Source organism: Mytilus edulis, chromosome 11 (genome assembly GCF_963676685.1).
Source record: "Mytilus edulis chromosome 11, xbMytEdul2.2, whole genome shotgun sequence".
NCBI lineage: Eukaryota > Metazoa > Mollusca > Bivalvia > Mytilida > Mytilidae > Mytilus > Mytilus edulis.
The window spans coordinates 77,679,981-77,707,797 of record NC_092354.1 but is presented as its reverse complement, the minus strand read 5'-3'; the positions used below and the strand labels follow the sequence as shown (position 1 = coordinate 77,707,797).

Genomic DNA, 27,817 nt, shown 5'->3' with positions numbered 1-27,817 from the left:
TGTGTAATGTTTTTCGTAATATATACCTTCAGTTTACATTGAATTCCACGCTTTTCGTTGGAGCTAAAATTTTCGTGGCTTTCTACTTCGGCTACAAACATAGATATTAGGGTATGGGCTGTTATTCTTTAAAAGTAGAAATGAAATGAAACGTATAACAATTTCTCCTGACTATATGTAGATTTTTCAAAGGAGTAGGTTTAGTAAGACCCCCTTTTGACCCCAAAGCATAGCAGTTTTATAAAATGGTTAAAATGTAAACTTTTAGCCATTTATTTGAAAGTAGAATACTTCTGTTACATAAATATGGGCTGTTTTTGACAATACAATACACCGGTATCGGTTATTAGCATCATTAAGTCATGCTAAATTACTGAAATCTTTACAATTTGAACATTTGAGTTAATTCTTAGACGGTTTCCCTCTTAAATGGAAATGGCCGCATGTTTGTTAATTCTTAATAATTAAATATAAGTTGTAGTTTACGATAATACATAACATATATTAAGGTTGATGATGAACACGGATGCGGCCACTTTCATTTTCGACAAATACCATCTAAAAAGTGACATATTATTGCATATTTGATAGATTTTTAATATTTATGCTTGAATTTGGGCGTCTTTAATGACTAAATCAGTTCAAATCTTTCACATAAACTAATTGAATCTACTAAAGTAGGCACTTAAGTGTGTAAAAAGAGTCCAAAATCTTTCATCAGATGAACCTGAAGTTTTAGACCAAAATCGGCGCTTACCGGACCTACTCCTTTGTCAAAAAGGTTTCATATTAAAACAAACAAAGCAAAAACCTTACTAAACAAGGTATCCAAAAAACTTATTTTGATATATCTAAGAAACCTATTTTTTTGTTTTTTTTTTAGCGAGATTACACATATGTGTATATAACAGTACAAATCCCCTCTGATTTAAGATCAACAATGCAAAATAAATGCATATACAGTGATATCAAACATGTAGAAAATTAATTATTATAACATATTAATTTGATTTTTTGTAGTTATTTTCAGTGTTAAATTATGTTTACAGCTGTCATTACTTAAATCGATCAACCAGCATGCATTCAGGTATACATTTACTTCCTCATAATACTATAGTATTTCATCGCTCGAACATTTTGAGTGTCTCTGAAAACAGGTAATGAAATTATTTATACTTATGATCATTTTTTGTTTATAAAATTAGATATAAAGTATACTATCTTCGAATGAAAAAATAAAAATCATTCTGTGTTTGCAAGATGAAATGCCTTTTTGAATGATTTTTGTGCATGTCAAATAGTTTTGTTTTTAAAGTTGTCCCGAGATCACACCATTCGAAAGTAGAATGAATAATATGATTATAAAATGATAAATTTATAATAAAAAGTAATTGTAAATTTCCATTAAATGTATTACATGTATTATTCATCTTTTTAATTAGACAAATTTGAGGATCAACTTCTCTTTTTTTTTTTTAAATTTCATTAAGTTATTTTCTCTATACTTTACTTGTTGTCCATTATTCTTGATTCATTATATTCTAGCGGCGGATTTTTTTCTATCCTTATGATTTAGTATTTTTTTATTTTGTCTGGTTTTTTTTATGCAATGTTCTTTTCTTTTTTAATCCATTACAGGCACTCTCTATTGACTTGATACAGATGGGTGCAGTCCTAACCTGCACTCTCTATTGACTTGATACAGTCCTAACCTGCACTCTCTATTGACTTGATACAGTCCTAACCTGCACTCGCTATTGACTTGATACAGTCTTAACCTGCACTCTCTATTGACTTGATACAGTCCTAACCTGCACTCTCTATTGACTTGATACAGTCCTAACCTGCACTGTCTATTGACTTGATACAGTCCTTACCTGCACTCTCTATTGACTTGATACAGTCCTAACCTGCACTCTCTATTGACTTGACACTCGCTATTGACTTGATACAGTCTTAACCTGCACTCTCTATTGACTTGATACAGTCCTAACCTGCACTCTCTATTGACTTGATACAGTCATAACCTGCACTCTCTATTGACTTGATACAGTCCTAACCTGCACTCGCTATTGACTTGATACAGTCCTAACCTGCACTCTCTATTGACTTGATACAGTCCTAACCTGCACTCTCTATTGACTTGATACAGTCCTAACCTGCACTCGCTATTGACTTGATACAGTCTTAACCTGCACTCTCTATTGACTTGATACAGTCCTAACCTGCACTCTCTATTGACTTGATACAGTCCTAACCTGCACTCTCTATTGACTTGATACAGTCCTAACCTGCACTCTCTATTGACTTGATACAGTCCTAACCTGCACTCTCTATTGACTTAATACAGATGGGTGCAGTCCTAACCTGCACTCTCTATTGACTTGATACAGTCCTAACCTGCACTCTCTATTGACTTGATACAGATGGGTGCAGTCCTAACCTGCACTCTCTATTGACTTGATACAGTCCTAACCTGCACTCTCTATTGACTTGATACAGTCCTAACCTGCACTCTCTATTGACTTGATACAGTCCTAACCTGCACTCTCTATTGACTTGATACTTCTTTATTTGATAACGTTTGCAATTTTTAATACATATTCTTTTTCTGTAGATTTTACAGCATCTGTATATCATAGCTTGTGTGAATGTCTAAACTTTCCATTAATGTAAATGTGAAGATAAAAATGTGAAACGTATTCATTACTCTTTTGCTTGAACTAATTTTAAAAAGAAGCCAACGTTTAAGTATCAGGCAACATTTGTCACATATCTGTATGTTCTAGTTAAACCATTCAAACCTTATATAAATATGTAACACTCCCAAACATGTCCTTCATTTTAAACGTGTCCGATTAAACCAAAGGTGTCTATTTTCCATAAACGTGTCCGATTAAACCAAAGGTGTCTATTTTCCATAAACGTGTCCGTAATATTAAAAGGTTCCCAAACGTGTCCTATTTCATAACCCCCACCCATGTCCGATAATTTTCATTTGCAAAAACATATCCACTGTTAAACGCCACAACGTCTAACGTCTTTTAGCGCTTATACATGATTGTTCTAAATGACAGCAATAACGTTTACGGCAATTATATGATGGAGGTCACGGTTGATAAAGTGGTAATTTATTATCAATTAATTTGTCAATGTCGGTTTTTGTTGATTATCATGATTGCAAAGGAGTAAATCCGGTAAGGGCTGATTTTGGCCTCAAATTTCAGGTTCATCTGACGAAAGATTTAGAACACTTTTAAACACTTAAGTGTCTATGTCAGTTGATTGAATTAGTTTATACGAAAGATTTTAACTGATTTAGTCATTAAAAACGCTCCGATTCCAGCTTAAATATGGGAAATCTATCAAAGATGCCAAAAAGTGTCACTTTTCAGATGGTTTTTGTCAAAAATAAAAGTGGCCGTATCCAAGTTCATCCTCAACCTTTATGTATGTTATGTATTATTATCAAATACAACTTACATTTCAAATGCAGCCACTTTCATTTAAGACGGAAACCGACTAAAACTTAACTAAAATGCTAACATTTTTAAGATTTCAGTAATTTAGCATGACTTAATGATGCTAGTACCCGATATATGTGTATTGCATTGTCAAAAACAGTCCATATTTATGTAGCAGAAACATTCTTCTTTCGAATAAAAAACTCAAAATTTATATTTTAACAATTTTGTAAAACTGCTATATGTTGGGGCCAAAAATGAATCTTACTGAACGTACTCCTTTAATCCGTAACATATAAATTACCCAATGTCCAGTTACAAGTAGCTATATATATTTATATATAGTTAATGCTCATTTAGAACAAGACACACGAACAAGAGACATAACGTTCAGTGCCAAATATTTCATGCATTATTTGAACGACATCATGTTAACAATAAATACTATAGATAGGTTTTAATATCATACCAGGAATTTAGGATTGGGTCTTAATTTTTACGGTTATTCGGATTTACCCCTAGTTGCGATTTTAATCTAAAAAATTAAAGACCGCATTTTTTAGGATTTCAGTCAGAAACTACTTCAATCGCCGTTGTGTAATAGAGGCCATTTTAAATAAAAGTTGCGGAATTTGAAATAAAATGTTGCCTTCAAAAGTACAACTGATAGCATAATGAAAGAGTGAATTGTCACTAATGTTTTTATGCGAAGAAAAATTGACATTCTCCCTACACGAGATATATAATTTCATACCTACATTTTCATTGAGCGTGGCTGCTTACATTTATATCCAAAATAGCCGAACGGGCGCCCCTAATTTTACCCAGGTTATACTGCCACGTTTATAAAGACCAGAAGTAATTTATTTCTATTTTTTAATGAAGTATTAAAATGAGTATAGGTTCATGTAAAAGCAATAACAAAAATAACCTACATATGGACACGAATGATTGTTCCAGTAAAATAAAAAAAAAAAATAGGCTTGATATAGGCACGTTTTGGGGATTGGAAACGTATGGTGTTTATCATGTTTATTAAAAATAGACATGTTTCTGCGTTTATACAAATGACAATCTTTTGCGCCCTTTACATTTGGACATGTTTTGCAGTTCAGTGACGTCACGAGAATACGTTTTCGGGAATCGGACACGTTTCGGTGGAAGTATACGTGTTTGAGTGTTACATATATTTACTGTTATGAAAGAAGTGTGGAATTTTCCATAACAATGCAATTGTACACATTTTTATACGAGCTGAAATAATTTGGATAGATCTAACAAATATTTTACCCATTGAGTTTTTCATATAGCTTCATGATATGAAAGATACAATCCTGAAACTAACTTTGCTATCATTTTATAAAGCCAATTTTGTCCGTCTTGAAACATACCATGCAGTTATTACGTATTTTGGTGTAAGGTTTATTTAAAGGTTATACAGTTTAAGTTTGAGTTTTAGTATTTTAACGTCACTTTTAAGCACTGCATTTAGGCTATTTCATGGCGGTCAGTTTTCATTGGTGGAGGAAGCCGGAATGCCTGAAGAAAACCACCAACCTTCGATGGGAAAACTGACAATCCTAGTCAATTAAGATTGGAGTCGAGTGGGGTTCGAACTCACAACCTCAGTGTTGACTGGCTAGTGATTACAGTAGTAACTACTTCAACCACTCGGCCACCGAGGCCCCCCTATGGTTATAAAAGGACCTTGACAGTTAATCTAATATACTTATAATGACAGCTGCAAATTCTTACTAGAAATTAATACAATTATCAAAACAATTGTTAATTTATTCATATAAATTTAATTAACTAATCTTTCATCTTTAAGTTCTATTCTTATTTATACTATTCTATTCTATTCTATTCTATTCTATTCTATTCTATTCTATTCTATTCTATTCTATTCTATTTTATTCTATTCTATTCTTTTCGATTCGATTCGATCCTATTCTATTCTATTCGATTCTATTCTATTCTTTATTTTATATCTGAATACTATAATAATTACCTGTCACATTACTCTTTTCATGTATGTTTTATCCTATCTTAATGGAGGACAAAGAACATAGTTTTATATGATTTAATTTTTCAAAACTGCTTTATTCTCAATATTTATGAATGTTTAGTATTTGATAACTTGTGATCAACGTGATATGGGATATTTACATTTTCACTTGTATTATTGTCCATCTGATGAGTTAAGCTTTTTTCAACTGCTTTTTATAGTTCCTTCTCATGTTGTAATGTTATACCACTGTCCCAGATTAGAGGAGGGTTAGGATCCCGCGAACATGTTTAACCCCGCCACATTCAGCATGGATGTGCCTGTCCCAAGTCAGGAGCCTGCAATTCAGTGGTTGTCGTTTGTTTGTGTGCTACATATTTGTTTATCGTTCATCTTTTGTACATAAATAAGGCCGTTAGTTTTCTCGTTTGAATTGTTTAAAATTGTGACTTCGGGGCCTTTAAAGCTGACTATGCGGTATGGGCGTTGCTCATTGTTGAAGGCCGTACGGTGACCTATAGTTGTTTTAAAATTTCTGTGTCATATTGGTCTCTTGTGGAGAGTTGTGTCATTGGCAGTCATATCACATCTTCTTTTTTTATATTATACACTAGTCATCAATTACATATACATGTACCTGAGACCAATAGAATACACTGTAGATTCACCATATACGAGGTGTATGGATTGTGTCGATAGAAATCCGCAAAACTTTTCAAACCTTAAACATGTTTGTTTTATAGGACAGCTATTGGAGTAAAGGGACAAAAAAACACGCCTTCATTACAAAAAAAGTCCAATCAAAAGCCATCAGAAACATAAATTTCGAGAATTATACATGGAAACAGATTTGGTTGCGTATTTTATTAAGCGATAGAGAACCTGAATTAGGTGACGTCATAGGTATGCTTCCGTCGTCAAACGTAAACACCGGGCGTTTTTTTTTGGCGGTCTTGGCCACTTTGGAATGTAATTAACTTTGATAAAAAGAATATTTTAGATGCAACATGTGAGTTTTTTGGCTTATTAATGTAGAAATTACATGTCAATTCATTCTGCAATTCAAAATGTCGGCTTCCTTAGTTACAGACAGGGAGATAGAGAATTTTATACTTACTGTCATTCAATCAGAATCATTGATACAAAATAATTGCATTAGAATACTTGATCGATTGATAAATCGGATTTAACGTCATTTTCAACATTTGGATGCTATTTCTTTTATTTAATATCTGAACATGTTTATTCTGTTATAAAACCTTATAAGTCAAACTATGGGAAGGTTAATGTTTACACTTCATGACTCTTCATAATTTATGACATATTTGACTAATTCGCAAAGGACAAAGGACAAAAGATGTTCATAGTGATAGTAAAAAGCGTTATATACAATTTTTCTTGTCAATAAAACTGACCGGTGTGAAATGAGGGAATTAATCCTGCTGGGACACTATATGGTACAGATGTCAGACCACCAATTCACCCATTTCAATTTAAAACGTATGTCAGATCATGTAAAAGTAGCCCTACTCTGACAAAAACAGTGCTGTTGATGTCATTATTTACTATTACGAGTAATTAAATTTGCAATCAGGGAACTCTTGATGAAAGAGAAATATATTTAGACAATTGTGAACAAATACTCACTATCAGTTTGCATTTAAATTTGAGGATACATTTGCTCCATAGTATACTAATTTAAGATTGAAAAGGGGTTATTTGTGTGGTGCCTGTCTTCCAACATGTAGGTCTTCGTTATACAACTTTAAACATGGATTGAATATTTCCATGTAAAAACATAAACGGTTTCAATGAAGTTAAATGTATCGTAAATTGTTATGAAATCTGTGGAAATTGCTTTTGGCTGAATTGAAATGGATTTTGAATTGGTGGTATACACCTATATTAGATGAACACTTCCTTAAATTTAAATGAAATTAAAGAAATCGAACAACCGCTATGATAACGCACAATATGTATATGTATCGACATGTTGAAAATCACATGTACATGTATCGGATTGTTAAAAATTACATGTTCTTGTAAATTGATTTTGAAAATATCGACAGACATATTCATTTTTTTAGTGTTACAAATGGTGTAATTATTTTCAATTTTCAATATTTTGTTAACAGCCGTCATTACATAATATGTTAATCAGCTTGCATTCATGTATCCATGTACTTCTTCATACATGTACTAAAATGGTATGTGAATACTCTAACAACTTGAGGTTGTTTGGGAACAGGTAATCAAATCGTATATTCTTTTAACATAATTTTGTATTTAAAATATAAATGTAAACATGGTCAAGTGGACATATCATTCGAACGCATTGATCATTTTGAATCGGTAAGCACAAAAGGGAAGCTGTTTTTATTAAATGGTGTGTCTAAGAGTTTAAAGTTTTTGTGCCGAAAATAGCCTTTTCCAAAAATAGGACAAAAACATCAGATTGATAGCAAATACAAAGTATATGATTGACGAACTTCTACCATCAACTCAAGAATGTACTAATTACAAAATAAGGTGTCAGTCTCAATAAATATCGATCGTTATTTTGTGCATGACATTGGTGTTGATTGTCATAGGATAATTTACATTAAAATTTATCGGCCCGATGATTTTACTTTTTTCTTCTTCTTCTGTGTAAAATAACCTGCCTCTTCTCTCTTGACGCTAAAATTATGACTAGCTAACAATGTTTCAAAAATATCATATATGAAGTAAACGGTTGATCTGCACCCGGTACAATTTTTACTATAAAACAATTAAACTTGTGGTAAAATGTATAGATTTTACAATCTTGCTGCTTTTCCTTGGATTTAGCAAAAAAATAGAACATATATAAGTTGTTTACTCGTAAACAAAGGTAAGAGGAATTTTAGATTTATAGGAAGCGCTCCAAAAACAATTTTATAAACAAATAACTAAAAATCTCATAAAAATGTGTCCAATGTTTTTGTTTTTTTTTAAAGATTGAAGAATGTACAAAAAAAGTAAATATTAAAACATCGTCACTTTCGTTTTCATGTTGACCAAGTGACTGGAAAAATTTGATTCTATATTGCACGAAATAGTTTGCAAATTAAATTCCTAAAATTAACAATCAGAAGCACTGCTATCATTAGGACATTTGAATTAAATACCTACGTAACAAACATTATTTCTAATTTATCCTGCACAATGAAGATCACTGAGACGCTCGATGAAGTTGATAGTGCAGGGATACATGCGATCATCTCTATATGGTAAATGACGCCATAAAGGCGCGCATAGTTGACGATTTTATCCACGGAAAGACATAACTCGAAAGTGGTCTATTGCGTCGGGTTGTTGCTAAATACTTCGGCTTAAACTAAACGTATTCAATAAAACTAACATTCTACAACAGCGTTTACTATTAAAGTAATTAAAATAATTATATATTATTTTTGTGTTCATATTATTGAATGTTTTTATCTACATTAATATTTAAAATTAAAAAAGAGTTCCATCGGATATTACATCGATAGGATATATGGAATCGAATTGTATGATAGTTTTGATTTTGTTTCATTATGTGCTGACCTATATCAGGAGCACAAGCAAGCTTCAAAAATCAATATCGACGAAACTAAACTTTTAAGAACAAAGCAGTATCTTACTGTTTATGAAGGCAGTTTAAATAATTAAGCAATTTTTAAAGGGTAGAGTTTAGAAATGCTTTCTTGTATTTTAAATAGCTTTTATAAAAATAGATACCAGTATGTTAGCCTTCAAAATAATTTTTCTTTCAATTTCCGGTTGGCGAAGGATAACTCGAAAAAAACATTGAACATGGAGATCAAAACTAGTTCGGATATATAATTAGCGTATGTTACAAATGTTTTACATTTTTTGTAGCTTAACAATACTAGAGATGGATCTTCGAATCCCCCTGCTTTTGTTAACTATCGCTGGAATTGTTTATTCAGCAGGTAAGTGAACATTATTTGTTAAAACCTATTTATTTCTTATCAAAGTTCATCGTCAAAATGTCGAACAGTGCAAATAGAAAGAGGTTTTATTTAGGTTTGATTTAGTACGTCTTATTAGGTCTTTCCACTTTTCTGTGGAAAGACCTATTGTTTTTCTTCTGATTATTTTTTTTTTTTTTTTTTCTTCCGCCTAATTTTGTTCTTGCGATAAACATTTGTTTCGCAATATGTCGCTTTGATATTTGGTATATGATATCGAACAGTTTATGTGCTTTTGAAATTTACCCTGCGTAACCGAATACTTTTCTTTGTAGAAGTTATCTCCCCAAACACTGTTTTCCTTGTGCTCACAACTCCTTCGCAACCGTAAAAGATAACGACAAATTTATTTTACAAAATTGCTCGTTATATCCTTTGCATGATTTGTCCTATTTTGACCGAAGCAATATGACCGCTCCATATGAGAGTTATTTCCCCTTATGCATCTGATATAAGTGATATGCATTTCTATCTTATAAACCATAAGTGATAGAGACCTAGGATCTTTTGATTTGAGGTCCTTGGTCCAAAAAAATGAAAATTAGGTCAAGGTCAAAGGTCAAGGTCATATTCTAATATTTGAATTTGGCTTATTTCCACTCATTTCCAGAAACCGTATAAGATATCGACAAATTATGTTGACTAAATTGTTAGTTGCGACATGTCGTAACTTAATAATTTTAGTTGAAAGGGTGCGTAGACAATGAATGGGAGTTTTTGCCCCTATCATATCTAAAATTATGTGTAAAGTGATATAACTTATTAACCATACGTATTAGAGACCTAGGGTCTTTTGATTTGATATCCTCAGTTTGTGACCTTCAAATTGAGGTCAAGGTCATAGGTTAATTTGACGTTCTAGATTTTGACCTTTGCTTTAAATTCATATCTATACATCATAAAGCCATATGAACTGACATTTTAGACTGATTTTAATATTTTAATATCAAATTAGATATTAACTGGTGGAAAGACCTTCAATTGTTCTCTGAACAATTGGTTTTTAATTTTGTACTATTATTTGTCTGTGTTTTTTTTCTTTTTTAGTCATGGCGTTGTCAATTTATTTTCGATCTATGAATTTGATGGTTTATGTCGCCCCTCTTTTTTCGTTCAGATAAATAAGTATAAATATAAGAGTATGAAAGGTAAATATTAAAATGAAAGATTAACGTCAGACATGGTTGAACATACTTATTTTCTGGCGACAACCTGTTTTCAAATAACTGTTGTCCGATGTCAACATGGTCGGACACATTTACTGTCCGTTGTCAACATGGTTGTACACATCTATTGTTCGTTGTCAACATGGTTGTACACATCTACTGTCCGTTGTCAACATGGTTGTACACATCTACTGTCCGTTGATAACATGGTTGGACACATCTACTATCCGTTGACAATATGGTTGGACACACCTACTGTCTTTGGTCAACATGGTTGGACGCGTCTACTGTCCATTTTCAACATGTTTGGACACATCTACTGTCCGTTGTCAACATGGTTGTATACATCTTCTGTCCGTTCACAACATGGTTTTACACATCTACTATCCGTTGACAACATGGTTGGACACGTCTACTGTCCGTTGTCAAAATGGTTGGACACATCAACTTTCCGCTGTCAACATTGTTTGACACATCTACTGTCCATAGTCAACATGGTTGGCCACATTTACTATCCGTTGACAACATGGTTGTACACATCTACTGTCCGTTGACAACATGGTTGTACACACCTACTGTTCGTTGTCAAAATGGTTGGACACATCTACTTTCCTTTGTTGTCAACATGGTTGGACACATCTACTGTCGATAACAACATGGTTGGACAAGTCTACTGTCCGTTGTCAACATGGTTGGCTACATCTACTGTCCATAGTCAACATGATTGGACACATTTACTGTCCGTTGACAACATGGTTGTGCACATCTACTGTCCGTTGACAACTTGGTTGTAGAAACCTACTGTTCGTTGTTAAAATGGTTGGACACATCAACTTTCCTTTGTTGTCAACATGGTTGAACACATCTACTGTCCGTTGACAACATGGTTGGACACGTCTACTGTCCGTTGTCAACATTGTTGGACACATCTACTGTCCATAGTCAACATGGTTGGACACGTCTACTGTCCGTTGTCAACATCGTTGGACACATCTACTGTCCATAGTCAATATGGTTGGACACATTTACTGTCCGTTGACAACATGGTTGTACACATCTACTGTATGTGGACAACTAGTCCAGGTAATCTATGAAAAACGTTAAACCAATTGCAACAGAATATATTATTGCTTTAATGTTGTCAGATGACTGCCATATAAAACATATAAAAAGTCTTTGAGAATCAAAAATGTAAAAAAAGGGTCAATTCGGGGGGTCCAATTTGTGGATTTTGGCTAGCAGATATTGACACCAAAAGATCGCCATACAAAGACCCATCGAAACAACATCTGATAAACAAATTTAATAATACTTTTAGATATTTGGATGATATTTTGGCTCTCAATAATGACGACTTCAGTATGTATATTAATGCAATTTATCCTGTTGAACTTACTTTAAATAAAGCTAATACTAACAATGACCACTGCCCTTTTCTCGATCTTGATATCTATATCACTAATGGAAAGCTGAATACTAAAATTTATGATAAAAGGGATGATTTTTCATTTCCTATCGTTAATTATCCGTTCTTAGATGGTGACGTTCCCTTGTCACCATCTTACGGTGTTTATATATCTCAACTTGTACGATTAGCTCGTGTATGTAACAATGTTTTAGATTTTAACGAGAGAAATTTATGTATTACTGAAAAATTATTACACCAGGGTTTTCGATATCACAAACTAGTCAAAACATTTACTAAATTTTATCATCGGTATAAAGACATCATTCGTAAATATAGCTCAACATGCAGACTTCTAATACGTTCAGGTATTTCACATCCAATTTGTTATGGTAATATTCTTTATAAAGGACAAAGGTGTCAGTATTCACCTCAGAAACTTACAAAACCTTTGAATAGACTTATTAAGAAGGGATATAATTACGATACTGTTGTCAAGTCATTAAAGATTGCATATTTTGGCGTTAATATTGAGTCACTGATAAGGTCTTTGCATCGGAACTAAACACATTTATTCCAAAAACAGTTGTTGGCATGACACGGGTTATGTTCTTCTCATATATGTTATGATGGTATGATACTAAACCCCTAACGGGAAGGATTGTGCCTGATGTTCATATGATGAAATCATAATCTTTCAGTCAGTTTAATTGAAGTCTGGAGCTGGCATGTCAGTTAACTGCTAGTAGTCTGTTGTTATTTATGTATTATTGTCATTTTGTTTATTTTCTTTGGTTACATCTTCTGACATCAGACTCGGATTTCTCTTGAACTGAATTTTAATGTGCGTATTGTTATGCGTTTACTTTACTACATTGGTTAGAGGTATAGGGGGAGGGTTGAGATCTCACAAACATGTTTAACCCCGCCGCATTTTTGCGCCGGTCCCAAGTCAGGAGCCTCTGGCCTTTGTTTGTCTTGTATTATTTTAATTTTAGTTTCTTGTGTACAATTTGGAAATTAGTATGGCGTTCATTATCACTAGACTAGTATATATTTGTTTAGGGGCCAGCTGAAGGACGCCTCCGGGTGCGGGAATTTCTCGCTACATTGAAGACCTGTTGGTGACCCTCTGCTGTTGTTTTTTATTTGGTCGGGTTGTTGTCTCTTTGACACATTCCCCATTTCCATTCTCAATTTTACACAAAGGGAGACAACTACAACAACAAGACTTTTAGTGTCAGTACAAACGATATCATTGATTTATTCTGCAAAACTAATTATGCAATGTGGACAAAGACTTCAATTGATGGTAAGTATTTCTATATAAATTATTATACGAGTTACAACCTGTACAACAACGGTAGAAGCAAGAATCAGCAAAAGTAAACATTCCCGAGTGACGTCACTACGCGGGTTTTTCACATTCTATTTTCTGCATTTTTCAAGGAACTAATCAGAACTTGTTGATATGAAATACACATATTTACAGAAATAAATGTCTGTTTTATTATATTGAACCCATTTATACGATTTATTTCTAAAATAGTAACAATTGTACATACGTCCTTGTCAAAATTTAAAAACTATGGAACGCTATTCGGGACAAAAAACTAACAGTTATAAAATATATAGGGATTAGAAAAATTGCATAAATGTTACCAAATTTGAGTTACTGCAACAAACAATAAGAATTTTTAGAAAAATATAAATGCATTTGTGTAATCCTGATGTATAAAAAACAAAAAAACAAATTATTTAAATTATTTAAAATAAATAAGCAAATTGGAAATTCCAAAATTATTTTTCTTTTGCAGATTATATGGATGAATTGAATGACATAAGCAAAATTAATGCAGTATCATGTATGCCACGATGAGATATAATCCAACAGTGATTTAATAGTTTTAAGGTAATTTATAACGAATCGTAGTTACATATACACTGCACGTCGGTCGTTTTTAATAACTGCCAGGTAAAACCAAAGACTCACAGAGTATACAATTTGTGTTTCTGGTTTCATAAATCACAAATCGTAAAGAATAATTCTAATACACAGTGATCTAGTGATGCACGTTTACATACTAAACATTATTATTAAGAAACATAATTAGTATTTTCTACTGTTTGAGGGTATATGTTTTTATACTTGCAGGTATCAGTGGCTGTTATGGAAAAGTGCATTATATGCCTTAAAGATGACGATACATCAGCATTAGTCAAGTTACGTGAAAAAGGAAGCCAAGGAATAAATAAAGCGAGTAGAGAAAGAAAGGGTCAGATACTAGCTTCTGCAGGACAGTTTGTCCACCAGGAATGTAGAAAATCATATACCAACCCAACAGAAATCTCTAACTAATATACCGACCCTACGATCAAAATCAAATTTCAGTTATAAAGATCATTGCTTATTCTGTGGGAAAGAGGCATAGATAAAAAGCAAATTAAAAGGAAACGATGTTTTCCTGTCCGAACGGATGATTTGCAGAAGAGGATTGAACAAGTATGCAATGACAGAGACGATGAGTGGGCAGTGGAAGTACGGGGAAGATTAGAATGTGTTGGCGATCTTCATGCTGCAGATGCATTATACCATCAAACCTGCAGTGTTAACTTTAGAACCAGTAAGAATATTCACAAAGCCTTTTCACCAGACAGCAAAGGAAAGGAAAATAACTACCAGGAAGGACCAGCAGCTTATGGTGAACAATTCCTAAAAAATGTAGATTATCTCAAACAGCACGAGGATGAACAGAAAACTATTGCAGAGCTGGTTAATAAAATGAACGAGTTGTGTGGAGAACAGGCCAGGCATACAGTTCAGTTTATATGAAGAAAAAAAACCTGAGAAATCATTTTTGAGAAAATATTATCATAACAGACATTTGTGGAAAAATTAGCGTTGTTACGTTGAGAGATACAGCATCCTGTGTTTTGCAGCAGTTTTACCACAGACCAACATATCAAAATCCAGACGATGAAAAAAAAGCCATAATAGATGCTGCTGCAAAACTAATCAAAAGTGACATCAGATCTTTGAAAGGGGACAAGGAAAATTATCCACTAGCATCAGATGTATCACCACTTAAATCAAATTTGCAATATGAACCTGAGAGCTTAAGCTATCTACTAGAAACAATGTTTGCTGAAAAGGACTCCAAAATGAAAATAGCTTCTATTGGACAGGCACTAATTCAGGCATCAATACCCCGTGTGCTTATTGCTTCTTTGCAAATTGGTCTTGGCATTCAACTTTATCACAACTTTGCATCCCGTTTTCTGGTTTCTACTTTAAATAGCTTAGGATTTTGCTCATCTTATCAAGAAATTCAAAAATTTGAATCGAGTGCTGCTTTAACACAAGGAGTTGACATCCCTGGTGAAATATGTAATAGTTTTATTCATTTTGTAGCTGACAACGTAGACCATAATGTGAGAACACTCGATGGCAATAACACCTTTCATGGAATGGGAATCATAGCCGGCATAACACCAGGCACTAAGCGAACAGCCCCTATTCCTAGAATATCTGTTTCATCTGATGATATCAATTCAATAGCAAAGGTTAATATTCAGTATTACAAACCTCAAAACGACTTTATGACAAGGCTAAATTTGTCAGAGCTTCGGGAATTAAGGGGAATGGACAGGACTGCATGTCCGGATTTACTGTCACTGGTGGTATGGCCCTTAAACAATCCAACACCAGGTTGGTCAGGTATTATGCAGATGATACATAAGGGAGAATACCCAGGCAAGTCAACAGTTGTATTTCTACCTATGATAAATATGAATTCAAGCAATATGTCATGCATATACTCAACTCTACTCTTTATTTCAAATCAAGCACATCATTGCAACAGAACACCAGTATTGACATTCGATCAGCCCTTGTATTGGAAAGCCTTGACAATAATTCAAAATGAACATCCAAATAGTCAGTTGAAGTCTGTAGTATTGCGTTTAGGAACGTATCACACAGAAATGAGTTTCTTAGGTTGCCTTGGTCACATTATGAGGAGTTCCGGACTTCATGAAATTCTGGAACTAATTTATACACCAAATGCAGTTACACACATGATAAGTGGTAAAGCTGTAGCTCGTGCCATTAGAGGACATATGCTTGTTGACACTGCCATACACAGCCTTCTTGTATCTAAAATTGTCAACTTTGATTTCCCAGCAGACGAAAATGAAGAAGGAAACATAAATGATAGTGTTGACGACATCTTATCTAAGGCAGCCGACGTATATACAGAATTTTTGGAAGGAACACTGTCCATATATTCTGCATGTGATAGTGCTGTACTTCAGAGCATCAACGAAACAATTCACAGACCACCTGAAGAAATGAAGAAAAATCGAACCTCTAGATTATGGCTTCAGTATACAGATATGATTCAGATCCTTAGACAGTTTATCAAAGCAGAACGGACTGTCGATTGGGAATTGCATTTAATAAGTGTTAACGATATGCTGCCTTACTTGGCTGCCTCTGGTCACAACTTGTATACTAAATCTCCGTATGTGTATCTAATGATGACGCAACAACTTGAAATAGATCATCCGGAAGTTTTTGCTGCTTTCAAAGATGGCCATCATATAATGAGACGTAGTGACAGATATTGGGCAGGATTTTCATCAGATCTTATGATTGAGCAAGTGCTAATGAGGAGTGTAAAAACAGCAGGAGGACTGACACGTGGCCGTGGAATGGGTGAAAGTCAGACATCACAGTGGCTTTTGTCCATGCCCGCTTGTGCAGACATGAATCAAGCTATTCAAGAGCTCACAGGAGTAGGTTACTACACAAGTGATCAGCACAAGGAAGAATCAACTGCACGTCAAAAGCGAAACAGAGAAGACATTATGTCAATTCTAACATTTATGAAAGAACTCAGTCCATTCGCCGGAGACAGTTCACTGCGAAATATTGAAACTGGAGTAACAGCTGATAGCTCTGTTAATGTAGACAACTCAAAAGATGTGGGGACAGCGATAATAGAATCTCTCGTTGGACAAAATGTCATTGACTATACTTTCAAGAAAAAAAATAAAGTTATAACTTTAAATAGCAAAACTAGTATCAAAGTAGACGAGTAATTAATACAAGTCGACCCACAGCTACTGTTTCAAAGATGCACCACCATAGCTATATCAGAAATATTCAAATATGAACTCTGTAGTGTTCCATCTTCGTTATTTGACAATAATGGCTTACCAAGACAGGCAAATAAATCAATTCTAGCAGACTCAATTTGGGACTTTGATGGATGCGGAAGTTTGGAAACAGGCACCAATGTTCAATATGTAATAGATGGTGGGTCTCTAATACATCGCATACCTTGGACAAAGGGAAACACATTCAATAGTATTTGTCAAGCGTATATTGATTACGTTAAAAGCCACTACTCTGAAGCAACTATTGATTTGATGGTTATCCAGATGTACCTACTGTGATATTACTCAATTACGACGATCAAAAGGATGTATTTCTCCCAAAATAAATTTTTCGGCTGAAATGCCCTGCAAAACTAAAAAGGATGTATTCTTGTCAAATGAAGAGAACACACAGCGATTTATCAACCTGCTAAGTGCAAAATTTGAGGCAAGTAATTATGCAGTAGTCCATGCTTTTGACGATTCCGACTTGAATATCGTTCAGACAGCAGTCTCAATTTCGGAAGAACAACATGTTGTAGTTATAAGTAAAGACACAGATTTGCTTGTTTCACTGTGCTATCATGCCATGATGCACAACAAAAACGTTTATTTGAAGTCAGAACCGAAGCAAAGTATTCAAAAGATCCGAATATAGGATATCAAAAAGACAAAGAAACATTTGGGTGAAGCTATCTGTCGGCTGTTGCCGTTTATACATGCATTTAGTGGGTGCGACACGACATCACGAGTGTTTGGGTTAGGAAAAGGAACACTATTGAAAAAAGTTAAATCATCTGCATACTTACAAGATCAATCACAGCTTTTCCTTCAGAAATCAAGTAAAGATCAGGTTGTCAAAGCTGGAGAAGAGGTTTTAGGTGATTTGTACGGCGGTGTTCAGTCAGTAGAAGGCTTAGATTTACTTCGAAACAGGAAATTTGCGTCAAAGGTCGTTGTAGGGAACATTATTGTTCAAGTACACACTCTGTCGCCAAAATCGGATGGAACTAAACTACATAGCATGAGAACCTTCTATCAAACACAAATTTGGATTGGAGAAGGACATGATTTAGATCCTAACCAATGAGGTTGGTATACATCAGAGAATAAACTTATGCCTGTTAGATTTTTATTACCACCAGCACCCCAAAAACTGCTAAAAGTAATACGATGTAACTGCAAACAGAACTGTGATTCAAGAAGATGTTCGTGTCGAAAACATGGAATTGACTGTTCTGCTAGTTGCAGCGAGTGTCGTGGCATTAACTGTTCAAATTCCAGCATAGTAACACAAAGTGATTTGGACGAAGTTTAGAATTTCTTTTGTTGTGTATCGGGGGGAATGGCTATGCCTATGATTTTAAACAACAAAAAAAGTTTTATATAAACAGGTTTAAGAACTAGACATGTCACTTTTAATATGAACTATAGTATGGACATTGTCTCATGAATGTGTAGCTGATATTGTTTTTTCCTCTCCAACTTCTGTTCAATATATCTTTAAAGTTAGAATAACTGGCCGTTAACAAAATATATAATTGCATATGTTTATTTTTTTTTTGCAACTAGAATTAAAAATACTAATTTAACATTTTTTCATGATTTTTATTAATGAACATCTTATTTTTGACACATGTTATATTTTTTGTCATGGATTTACTTTTTAAAATTTTGATATAGGCTGGCAATTCAATTAACAGGTAACAAGTTATAGTATTATTTTTTTTCACTAGTACTTAATTTAAGCATTCCAGTGATTTATAGTTTTCAATGAAGAAAAAAGTATTTTTTTTATGAAAAATTTGTAATGTCCAATGAAATTTGCATTTTGAACTCAAGTTACGGACCACAAATTTATAGTTTATAATATAATGCCTTTTATATTTATAACACAATTAAAAAGGAACAATACAAATCAAAAACACAAACAGTTTCATTGATGTACTGCCAAAATAATTATTTAAAGCATATTTCCAGTTTCCTGGATTTTTCCATAAAAACTCCCATTTTTACCCCAAAATAACGTTTTTGACATATATATGTCCTTTCTTGCTAAAGCTAATTTCTTTTTATATCATTGTCAATTGCATCACACACTGTTTGAATGATTTTACTACAAAATAAACTTGTTCTGGTCTATTTCCAGTTTTCAGCTATTTTTTTATAAAAACCTGTAGTTTATCCCAAAAATATCGTTTTTCAGCACTTCAGATTTTCCAAGACTTTTGATATGTGATAGAGGCCATATTAACCTTTAAAATGAGACCAAATTTCTTTCTGATGCAATTTGTTTAAGGTTGAGCTATTTTTGGGGAAGAATGACTGGACTAAACATGGTTGTACACACCTACTGTCCGTTGTCAAAATGGTTGGACACATCAACTTTCCCTTGTTGTCAACATGGTTGGACACATCTTCTGTCCGTTGACAACATGGTTGGACACGTCTACTGTCCGTTGTCAACATGGTTGGACACATCTACTGTCCATAGTCAACATGGTTGGACACATTTACTGTCCGTTGACAACATGGTTGTACACACCTACTGTATGTTGACAACATGGTTGTACACACATACTGTCTATTGTCAATATGGTTGGACACATCTACTCTCTGCTGACAACATGGTTGAACACATCTACTGTCAGTTGCCAACATGATTTGACACACCTACTGTCCGTTGTCAACATGGTTGGACACATCTACTGTCCGTTTTATACATGGTTGGACACATATACTGTCCGTTGTCAAGATGGTTTGACACATTTACTGTCCGTTGTCTACATGGTTGGACACATCTACTGTTCGTTGACAAGATGGTCTGACACATCTACTGTCCGTTGTCAACATAGTTGGACACATTCACTGTCCGTTGACATCATGTTTGGAATAACTACTGTTCGTTGGAATTTGGATGCATCATAATACGTTTGATTTGAACTTGTATATTTGTATATTTGTACTGGAATCAGTGTTGTTCATACCGAAATATAATTTTTAAACATAATATTTAAGATGACTTTATTTTAAATGTTACAACATTACCAAATGAGACGGATCAGCTGAGTTGCTGGTACATTTTGTTTCCAATTACATGTATCATTAATATACTTGGCTATACATATTTAACAATGCACAGGTAGTATTCAACAAGCTGAAAGGTTAAGTTAGTATTTTAATCATTTATTGGAAAACAATTGAATTCATGTTAGAAGCAGCTTTAAAATATCAATTAAACATAACATTGTACTTATAAAAAAATACTTAATTTTCGTTGAAACTTCATAAAAGAATATATAGTAGCATTAACTATATATAAGCTACTTTAACAGTTTTTCTACCGGAAAAGAACATATTATCCAGATATTAGATAAAACCTATAAACCGAGCGTTACAGATTTAGTTATGCAGAATTTGAGTTCACGATATCATTGAAATACAATGAACTTTTCAACATAAGCTACTTATGCCAAATGTTCATTCATTTTATATTTTAAAGTTATATATGGTTAACATTTGAATACAAGGTAAGACGTGAAATGACAATGTAAAATAATTCAAACATGAAAACTGACTGCCTAAATCATGTAAATTATGTACAAAAAAATGAATGGAAAACAAAGATGTAACACATAAACAAACGACAACAACTTAAATTACACGCTCCTGACTTGGGACAGACACATACATACGGAACGAGGCGGGGTTAAATATGTTAGCGGGATCCCAACCCTCCCCTAACCTGGGACAGTGGTGTAACAGTACAACATAAGAAAGAACTACAAGAATCAGTTGAAAAAGGCTTAACTCATCAGATGGATATTAAATAAATACTACAAATATAAGTGGACGTGGCCGGGAACTTGTACATCCTAACAACAAAAAGACACTAAGTACAGATCTGAGAATACTCACAGTTACTAACAGCTAGTTCAAAGCCACTAACAATTAATATAAATATCTTGCATCTAAGACATTGGAGTTTAGTATGACGTCCATTTTTACTGAACTAGTACACATCTTTTTAGGGGACAGCTGAAGCATGCTTCCGGGTACAAGATATTCAAGATATGTTGTAGACCAATTTATTGTCTGCTTTTTAGTTGGTTTGTTGTCTCCTTTGACATATTTCCAATTTCCATTCTCAATTTTACAATTTTTACCAAGCTGCTTGAGAGATATCGACCCAGTGCTATTTATAACATGAACAATACCCAATTGTCTGCACCAAATGCACATTTCAACAATCAATGTCTCTTCAGTGTTGCTCGAGTCCAAAATATCGAAGGCTATATGAACACTCAAAGCTTAACTATCTGCATTTATCGAACTATTTGATATGTCATAAATACCAATACAATGTGTTTTATATCAGTTAAGGAGCACGTTGTATAGTGATACCAATAGGAACTTTTTTCAGTATGAAAACATACAACCAGCGGTATCTTCGTAACTTACGTCTAACCAAGCTAGGTTAAAGGAATTTTGTTACTTTTATGATTCGAGCGTCCTTGTTGAGTCTTCCGTATACAATTTTAAGCTTGGAATCTATAATTCTTGTCTGTTGCGTCTAAATACTTCAGGTAACCGTATATATTTTAACATTTGTCTTGTATGATAACTTCTATCAACGGAGACGCGTATAATGCAAAGGGAATTGTCTGTGTATTGAAGTATTCATAAATATTGCCAGGGCGAAAATTCTGGACTTACAACTTATTTTCAACCATACCGATCTATTCATTATACATGTAAAAAAAGGTTGTTGTTAACGACCTTAACCCATGAGGATCTGTTACTATGATATGTACGCAACTCTTACATAATTACATGTACTTGTGAGAGTTTCCATCTTTTCAAAAGTTTCCTGAAAGATATGAACTTTCAGAATTAAATATGCCCTGTGTTGTTTTGCAGGAATACCTTCATGTGTGTATCCGTGTGCTTGGAGAGGTGATGCTATCCCTATATTGATAGAAAGAGATGGTATATGGATCAACAATAGACCAAACGGTGGTACTTTTACAAATACATCGTTACCAAATGGCCAACAAACAGCACCATCTGCATGCATCATCCGTCATGGGCCCTTCTTCCTTGGAAAGTAGGTCTTTAGTAATTTTGTAAAGTGAATAGGCACTCAATTTAATTTCCTCACATTTTAATTTGTCAATTTTATACTAGATTTCTGTAATTCATTGTTGAATGAAATCTAAACAGCTGTTATACGGATATCAAAAACATGCTGCCTTAATCATGTATCAATAAAGGAGCTGCTGTTTTATTTTATGTTAATAGAGATCAGACATGTACTGTAAATTCAGAAATTATTTTGTGAGTTACTTGATTGATTGAGTGTTTGTTGATTAACGTCCAGTCGAAAATATTTCATGCATGTTTAGGACGATAACAAGTTAACATTATCTGTTCATAAAACTCTGTTCATTACAGGTTAATAAGTTAAATAAAATTTTGGAGGATTGCAACACAATTTCATATAACAGTCCTTAGTATGAAATTGTTCAAATTATTATGGCATATTGTTATTCTAAACTATTTCCCAAAATTGATCGCCCTGAAGATCATAATTTTTTTTTTATTAAAATAAAGTATGTCAATAAAGGTTTTGATTTTGTAAATATTGCCGGTATATTTAACGACCATTCTATTAAAGAACAAATTCCTGGATATTTTGACAATACTAAGCTACCTCTTATTTGTTATATTTACAAGAAATCTACCCGGAAATTTGTGCTTAATTATAGTAAACTGTGTAAAGATGTTAATATCAGAGAAAATACACCTACTTCATGTAATTGTAGTACCTCCGAATATATTTATGGACCCATTTCCCATGTTATAACAGGAGATATTAACATCGTTCAAGACCGAGAGAGTTAAAATCGTTCCTCAGTAAAGGTCCTAAATATCGTCCCCCGATAATTATTAATTGGAATGAGTGTCGTAATATCATCCACGACTCACACCATACTTACTGTATAAAATGGATAAAACGGGAAAAGGCTGACAAAAAAATCTTTGGACTCTTTTTTAATTCAGTAATGAAGATAGTTGATATACGTATTCAACATTTTAAAGAACATTTTACTATTAACAATAACCACAAAAACCTATTTCTCGTATCAAACATAAACTAAAAGAACTAGCCAAGAAATTTGTTTTTGTCCCGGTCGACATCGTTTCCAATAGGCCAACAAACAGTACCATCTAAATGCATCATGCGTCATGGGCCCTTCTTCATTGTGTTAGTTATAAAAATATATACAGAAAGAAATTAATTATACTGAATTTAGTAACTTGTCTTAAATTCAAAAAATTCCTCCACTGTCACTGTGGACTAAAAATTTGAACACTTTGTCTGCTTCCGACCGGCAAATTTGTTAAAGGTTTTGTATCTTAGAGACACTGATAATAGTTGACAATTCATGTTAACGTAATTTTTTACTTGAAGCTACATATGTAAATTGATAACAGTTGTACTGACAACTAATATTACGGTCAAGCAACATAAGTTACAAAATGGAGGGTAACTTATTCGATTTTGTATACGTCAGTTCTGAAAATATATTCAGATTAACGTTAATTATACTGAATTTAATAACTTATCTTCAATTGACACAATTTCCTCAAAGGTGACTTGGGAATAAGAATATGAACAATTTTTCAGAGAATTTGGAGTATTTACCTGCTTTAAAGTCATACAAATATCTGAAACAGAATGGTACTACTATGCTGGGGAAGGTATTGCTATGTTATTTTATAATATAGTGTTATTAACTGGCTGTGTCTGTATTGGCTGTAGGGTTGAAGGGTAATACAGCTGACCGATAATCTATACCAGTGCCAATAAAGAAACAGCCAGTTCATAACACTTTTATTAAATGATTATAAGAAAACTAAAAACCGGAAGTCCCGTATTAGCCCATTGGCCAATACGGCTTTTTTCCCGCTTTTTTATGTATTGGCCTTGTTTTTTCCGTTTCAAATCTTTAAGACGTTACAAAACATTGCACATCATTTTACCTGTTTCTTTTATGATTTTAATTCAAAAAATATTATACAAATGTTTTTATGCATAACGATACTTCCAAAGTTAGGTAATGGCGTAAGAAAATTGAGGGAGACGGATTTATATTAGTTTTTTTTGTTTCCGAATCTTTGTATTTATATTGTATAATTATATTTCGTTCATTTTTTGAAAACACATATTCATACATATATGTTCTATATTTCAAATATTTGGGTTGACGTTCATCTCAAAGGTTGACTAAAGACTTTTTTAATTTATAAAGACTTTTTAACATTTTTTTTTACTTTTTAAATCGTTGTAGAATGGCTTTGGGAAAAAAATATTGTACATTTCTTCATTTCTGTGAAAATAATTTAAGTGCTTGGATAATCAAGAAATGTCAAAGTTTTTATTTCACTGCTATTTACAAAAATGTCCAATTTCACATACGACATTTTAGAAGCCTACTAGTAGTAAAGGTCTATATTTCTCTGGCAATAAGTCTTATTTTTCTACTTGTGGAAAACCGTATACGCAATGTCAGAAATGACTAAAAATTATGACCTACAGGTCTTTCAACAAAAGGCAAAATCTATAGCTCAAACCCATCAAAAGAATTGAAACAACTGTCAAATTCTTCATATTTGACGGAAAAGTGAAAATTAAACGATATTGTACGTAGTTTTAGCAAAACTGTAATAGACATTCTAGGGTAAAATGTCAAAAATTAAAGTTCACTCTGTATAACAATAATAACAACAATGATTACTCAAATTTTTCATCCGTTCTTGTAATAATATTCCAATATTACAGTCAGCGTAGAACTTAAGGACTTCTGTACTATGTGTGATGGCACCAGAATGGTTGGTCCGATATATATGACAGGTAACATACACAATTATGTATCTGGTATCTTAATATTAGGCTGTGTTCACATTGACATAAACTCGGTGTTTTATTAGTGTAACTCACACATAAACTAAACATAATTACGTTCCCATTGATAAAACTCAATGTTTACATGTAGTTTAAATCATGTTTTGTCTACATACCGTAGGTCGATGTAGGCATTGTGTTAGGCCGTGTTCACACCAAACTCCATGTACAGTAAACTTGTTTACAATTAGTTTAATGTACTGGACATTGGTTTCACATTAAATTTGTTCACATCTATACACCTTTTTTAATTACCTGTACATAAGATTCGTTCACACTTGTAAACTCTATGTCATTTAAATGTTCATTACGTAGAATTAACTTTTCTAGCAGTAAGGGAACGACCATATGACTCTGAATAGAGGGGATGGAAATATTGCAAACCCCAATTGGATAAAGAAAACAATTCTGGTTTTATAGATGAGAAAAAATATTCTGAATCAAGAGTTTCCCCATACATTATAGTGTTAAATGTTGAAGAAAAAAAATTTGATTACCAATATAAAAAAAAACCAAAAAAAAACAACCGTAAAACGTTTGCGCGGAAATAATTCTGACTCAGATAAATAAAAAAAAAATACCCCCCCTTTTTTTGAAGTTAAGTGGTTGCTTCTTAATGAAAGCCATTTTGATGATTTGCAGTAGTTTAAATATACTAAAGATGTCTCGATTAAGCATTGGAAAACGTAGGCTGCAACAGCGTGCTTACAGAAGAAGAAGGATTGATATATTAGGGATCACTAGATTTCTATCTTTTCTGTTTGTTCAAAAGGTACTCTTCTCCAAGAAGTATTTGGCAAAAAAGGGGGGGGGGTAATGTTTTTTTTTTTTTTTTTTTTTTTTTTACTTTTTAAGTGTAATTTTACGGATCCGAGATATTGCACAAACAATACATTTACCTCACACTTTTTAAGTAATGCATTTATGAGTGAATCGTTGTTTGAATAAAGACCAGTGGCAAATATTTCTGTGTAAGTCAAGTTTATTCGGAAATACCTTAATTTTCAAATGAATTATGTGTTCGGCAATGATGCTGCTTTGAGTCTTGATAAGGGCTTAATAAAGCTACGTTAAGTTTTATTTCTAAACAAAACAAATAAATATATCAAGTTTAGACAAATATTTCTGTAAAGAACTTTTATTATAATAATTGCTATAAATATCAATTTTATTCAAAAATCGTTTCTTCTTTAAATATGCACGGTGAAACTAATGTTTTAAATGCCTAGTTTTATGTACACTGAATCTACACAAGGCCTACATCGAGTATCGACTGCATGTAGACAAAACATGATTTACACTACATGTAAACATTGAGTTTTATCAATGGGAACGTAATTTTGTTTAGTTTATGTGTAAGTTACACCTACACAACACCGAGTTTAGGTCAATGGGAACACGGCCTAAGTTAAGTGTACACAAAACTAGGCATTCAGAACTTTAATTTTCCCATGCATATTTACTAAGAAACAATTTGTATATAAAATTGATACTTAAAACATTTATCAATAAAGTTCTTTACAGAAATATTTGTCTAAACTTGATATATTTATTTGTTACAAAAACACTTTACGTAGCCTTATTAACCCATTATCAATACTCATCCATCATCATCATGATCATTGCCGAATGCATAATTCATTTGAAAAGGTCTTCCCGAATCGATTGGACGTACACACTGACAGAAATATTTGCCACTGGTATTTATACTTAAACAACGATTTACTCATAAATGCATTAATGAAAAAAGGGTGAGGTTAAACGTTTGTTTATGTAGTAGCTCAGATCCGTTAAAATACAATTAGAAATATAAAAAAAACCTTTACCCCCTCCCTTTGCCAAATACTCCTTGGGAAAAAAATACCATTTGGAACAAATAAACAGAAAAGATAGAAATGTAGTGATCCTTCACGTCGGAATTCTTTTTCTTCGTCTGTAAGCACGCTGATGGCGATCTTACGTTTTTAATGCGTAATCGAGACATCTTTAAACTATTGCAAATCATCCAAAATGACTTTCTTAAAGGAGCAACCCCTGTACTTGAAAAAAGGGGGGTGGTGGTTCTGAGTCAGAATTTTTTTTTCGTGCGAAAGTTTATATTAATTAGTTTTTGTTCGATGGTAACAATTCAATATTTAACACTATAATGTATGAGGAAACTTTGGATTCAGGATATTTGTTCATTTTAATCATCTGAATGACCCGATTTTTCTTTTAATCAAATTATGGAAAAATCCATCCCCCTTTTTTTCAAGTCAAACGGTCGTTCCCTAACTGCTAGAAAAGTTGTTGGAAAATTTGAATTCCGTGCTACATAATGAACATTTAAGTGACATTTAGTTTACAAGTGTGAACAAATCTTATGTACAGGTAGCTAAACAAGGTGTATAGATGTGAACAAATTTAATGTGAAACTAGTGTACATTACATTAAACCAAATGTAAACATGTTTACTGTACACGGCGTCTGTTGTGAACACGGCCTTACACCTCTCATCTTATGTGCATAATTTTTTTAAGATGATCTCCTTTTTATTATACAAAGATCCGTTGTAAACAATAGACGTATAAAATTCTGATACAAATTAAAAGATCATTGTTATTGTCTTAACTAGATTATATAAAACTTTACAAAAAAAGCTAAATGC

The 27,817-nt window shown here is 33.2% G+C and overlaps 1 protein-coding gene across 2 annotated transcripts; it reads left to right on the top strand.

Annotated features, from left to right (window-relative positions):
- The first annotated feature begins 1,069 nt into the window (after window positions 1–1,069).
- On the top strand, window positions 1,070–25,196 carry LOC139496339 (uncharacterized). 2 transcript variants are annotated; one of them, XM_071284856.1, is made up of 5 exons: window positions 1,070–1,157; window positions 9,358–9,431; window positions 22,122–22,308; window positions 23,893–23,966; window positions 25,048–25,196. In XM_071284856.1, the coding sequence occupies exons 1-5, from the start codon at window positions 1,078–1,080 to the stop codon at window positions 25,194–25,196; spliced, it is 564 nt and encodes a 187-aa protein (XP_071140957.1). In that variant the 5' UTR covers window positions 1,070–1,077. The 2 variants fall into 2 exon arrangements, with proteins under 2 accessions (XP_071140957.1, XP_071140958.1); XM_071284857.1 differs by lacking the exon at window positions 1,070–1,157 and adding an exon at window positions 7,652–7,720.
- Window positions 25,197–27,817: the final 2,621 nt, after the last annotated feature.

Excerpts from the sequence above, each read along its gene's own strand:
- LOC139496339 (XM_071284856.1), top strand. The coding sequence starts at position 1,078 with ATGCATTCAGGTATACATTTACTTCCTCATAATACTATAGTATTTCAT. Across the intron at positions 1,158-9,357 it reads TTGAGTGTCTCTGAAAACAG|CTTAACAATACTAGAGATGG; the intron begins GTAATGAAATTA and ends CATTTTTTGTAG. Across the intron at positions 23,967-25,047 it reads GTACTACTATGCTGGGGAAG|TCAGCGTAGAACTTAAGGAC; the intron begins GTATTGCTATGT and ends CCAATATTACAG.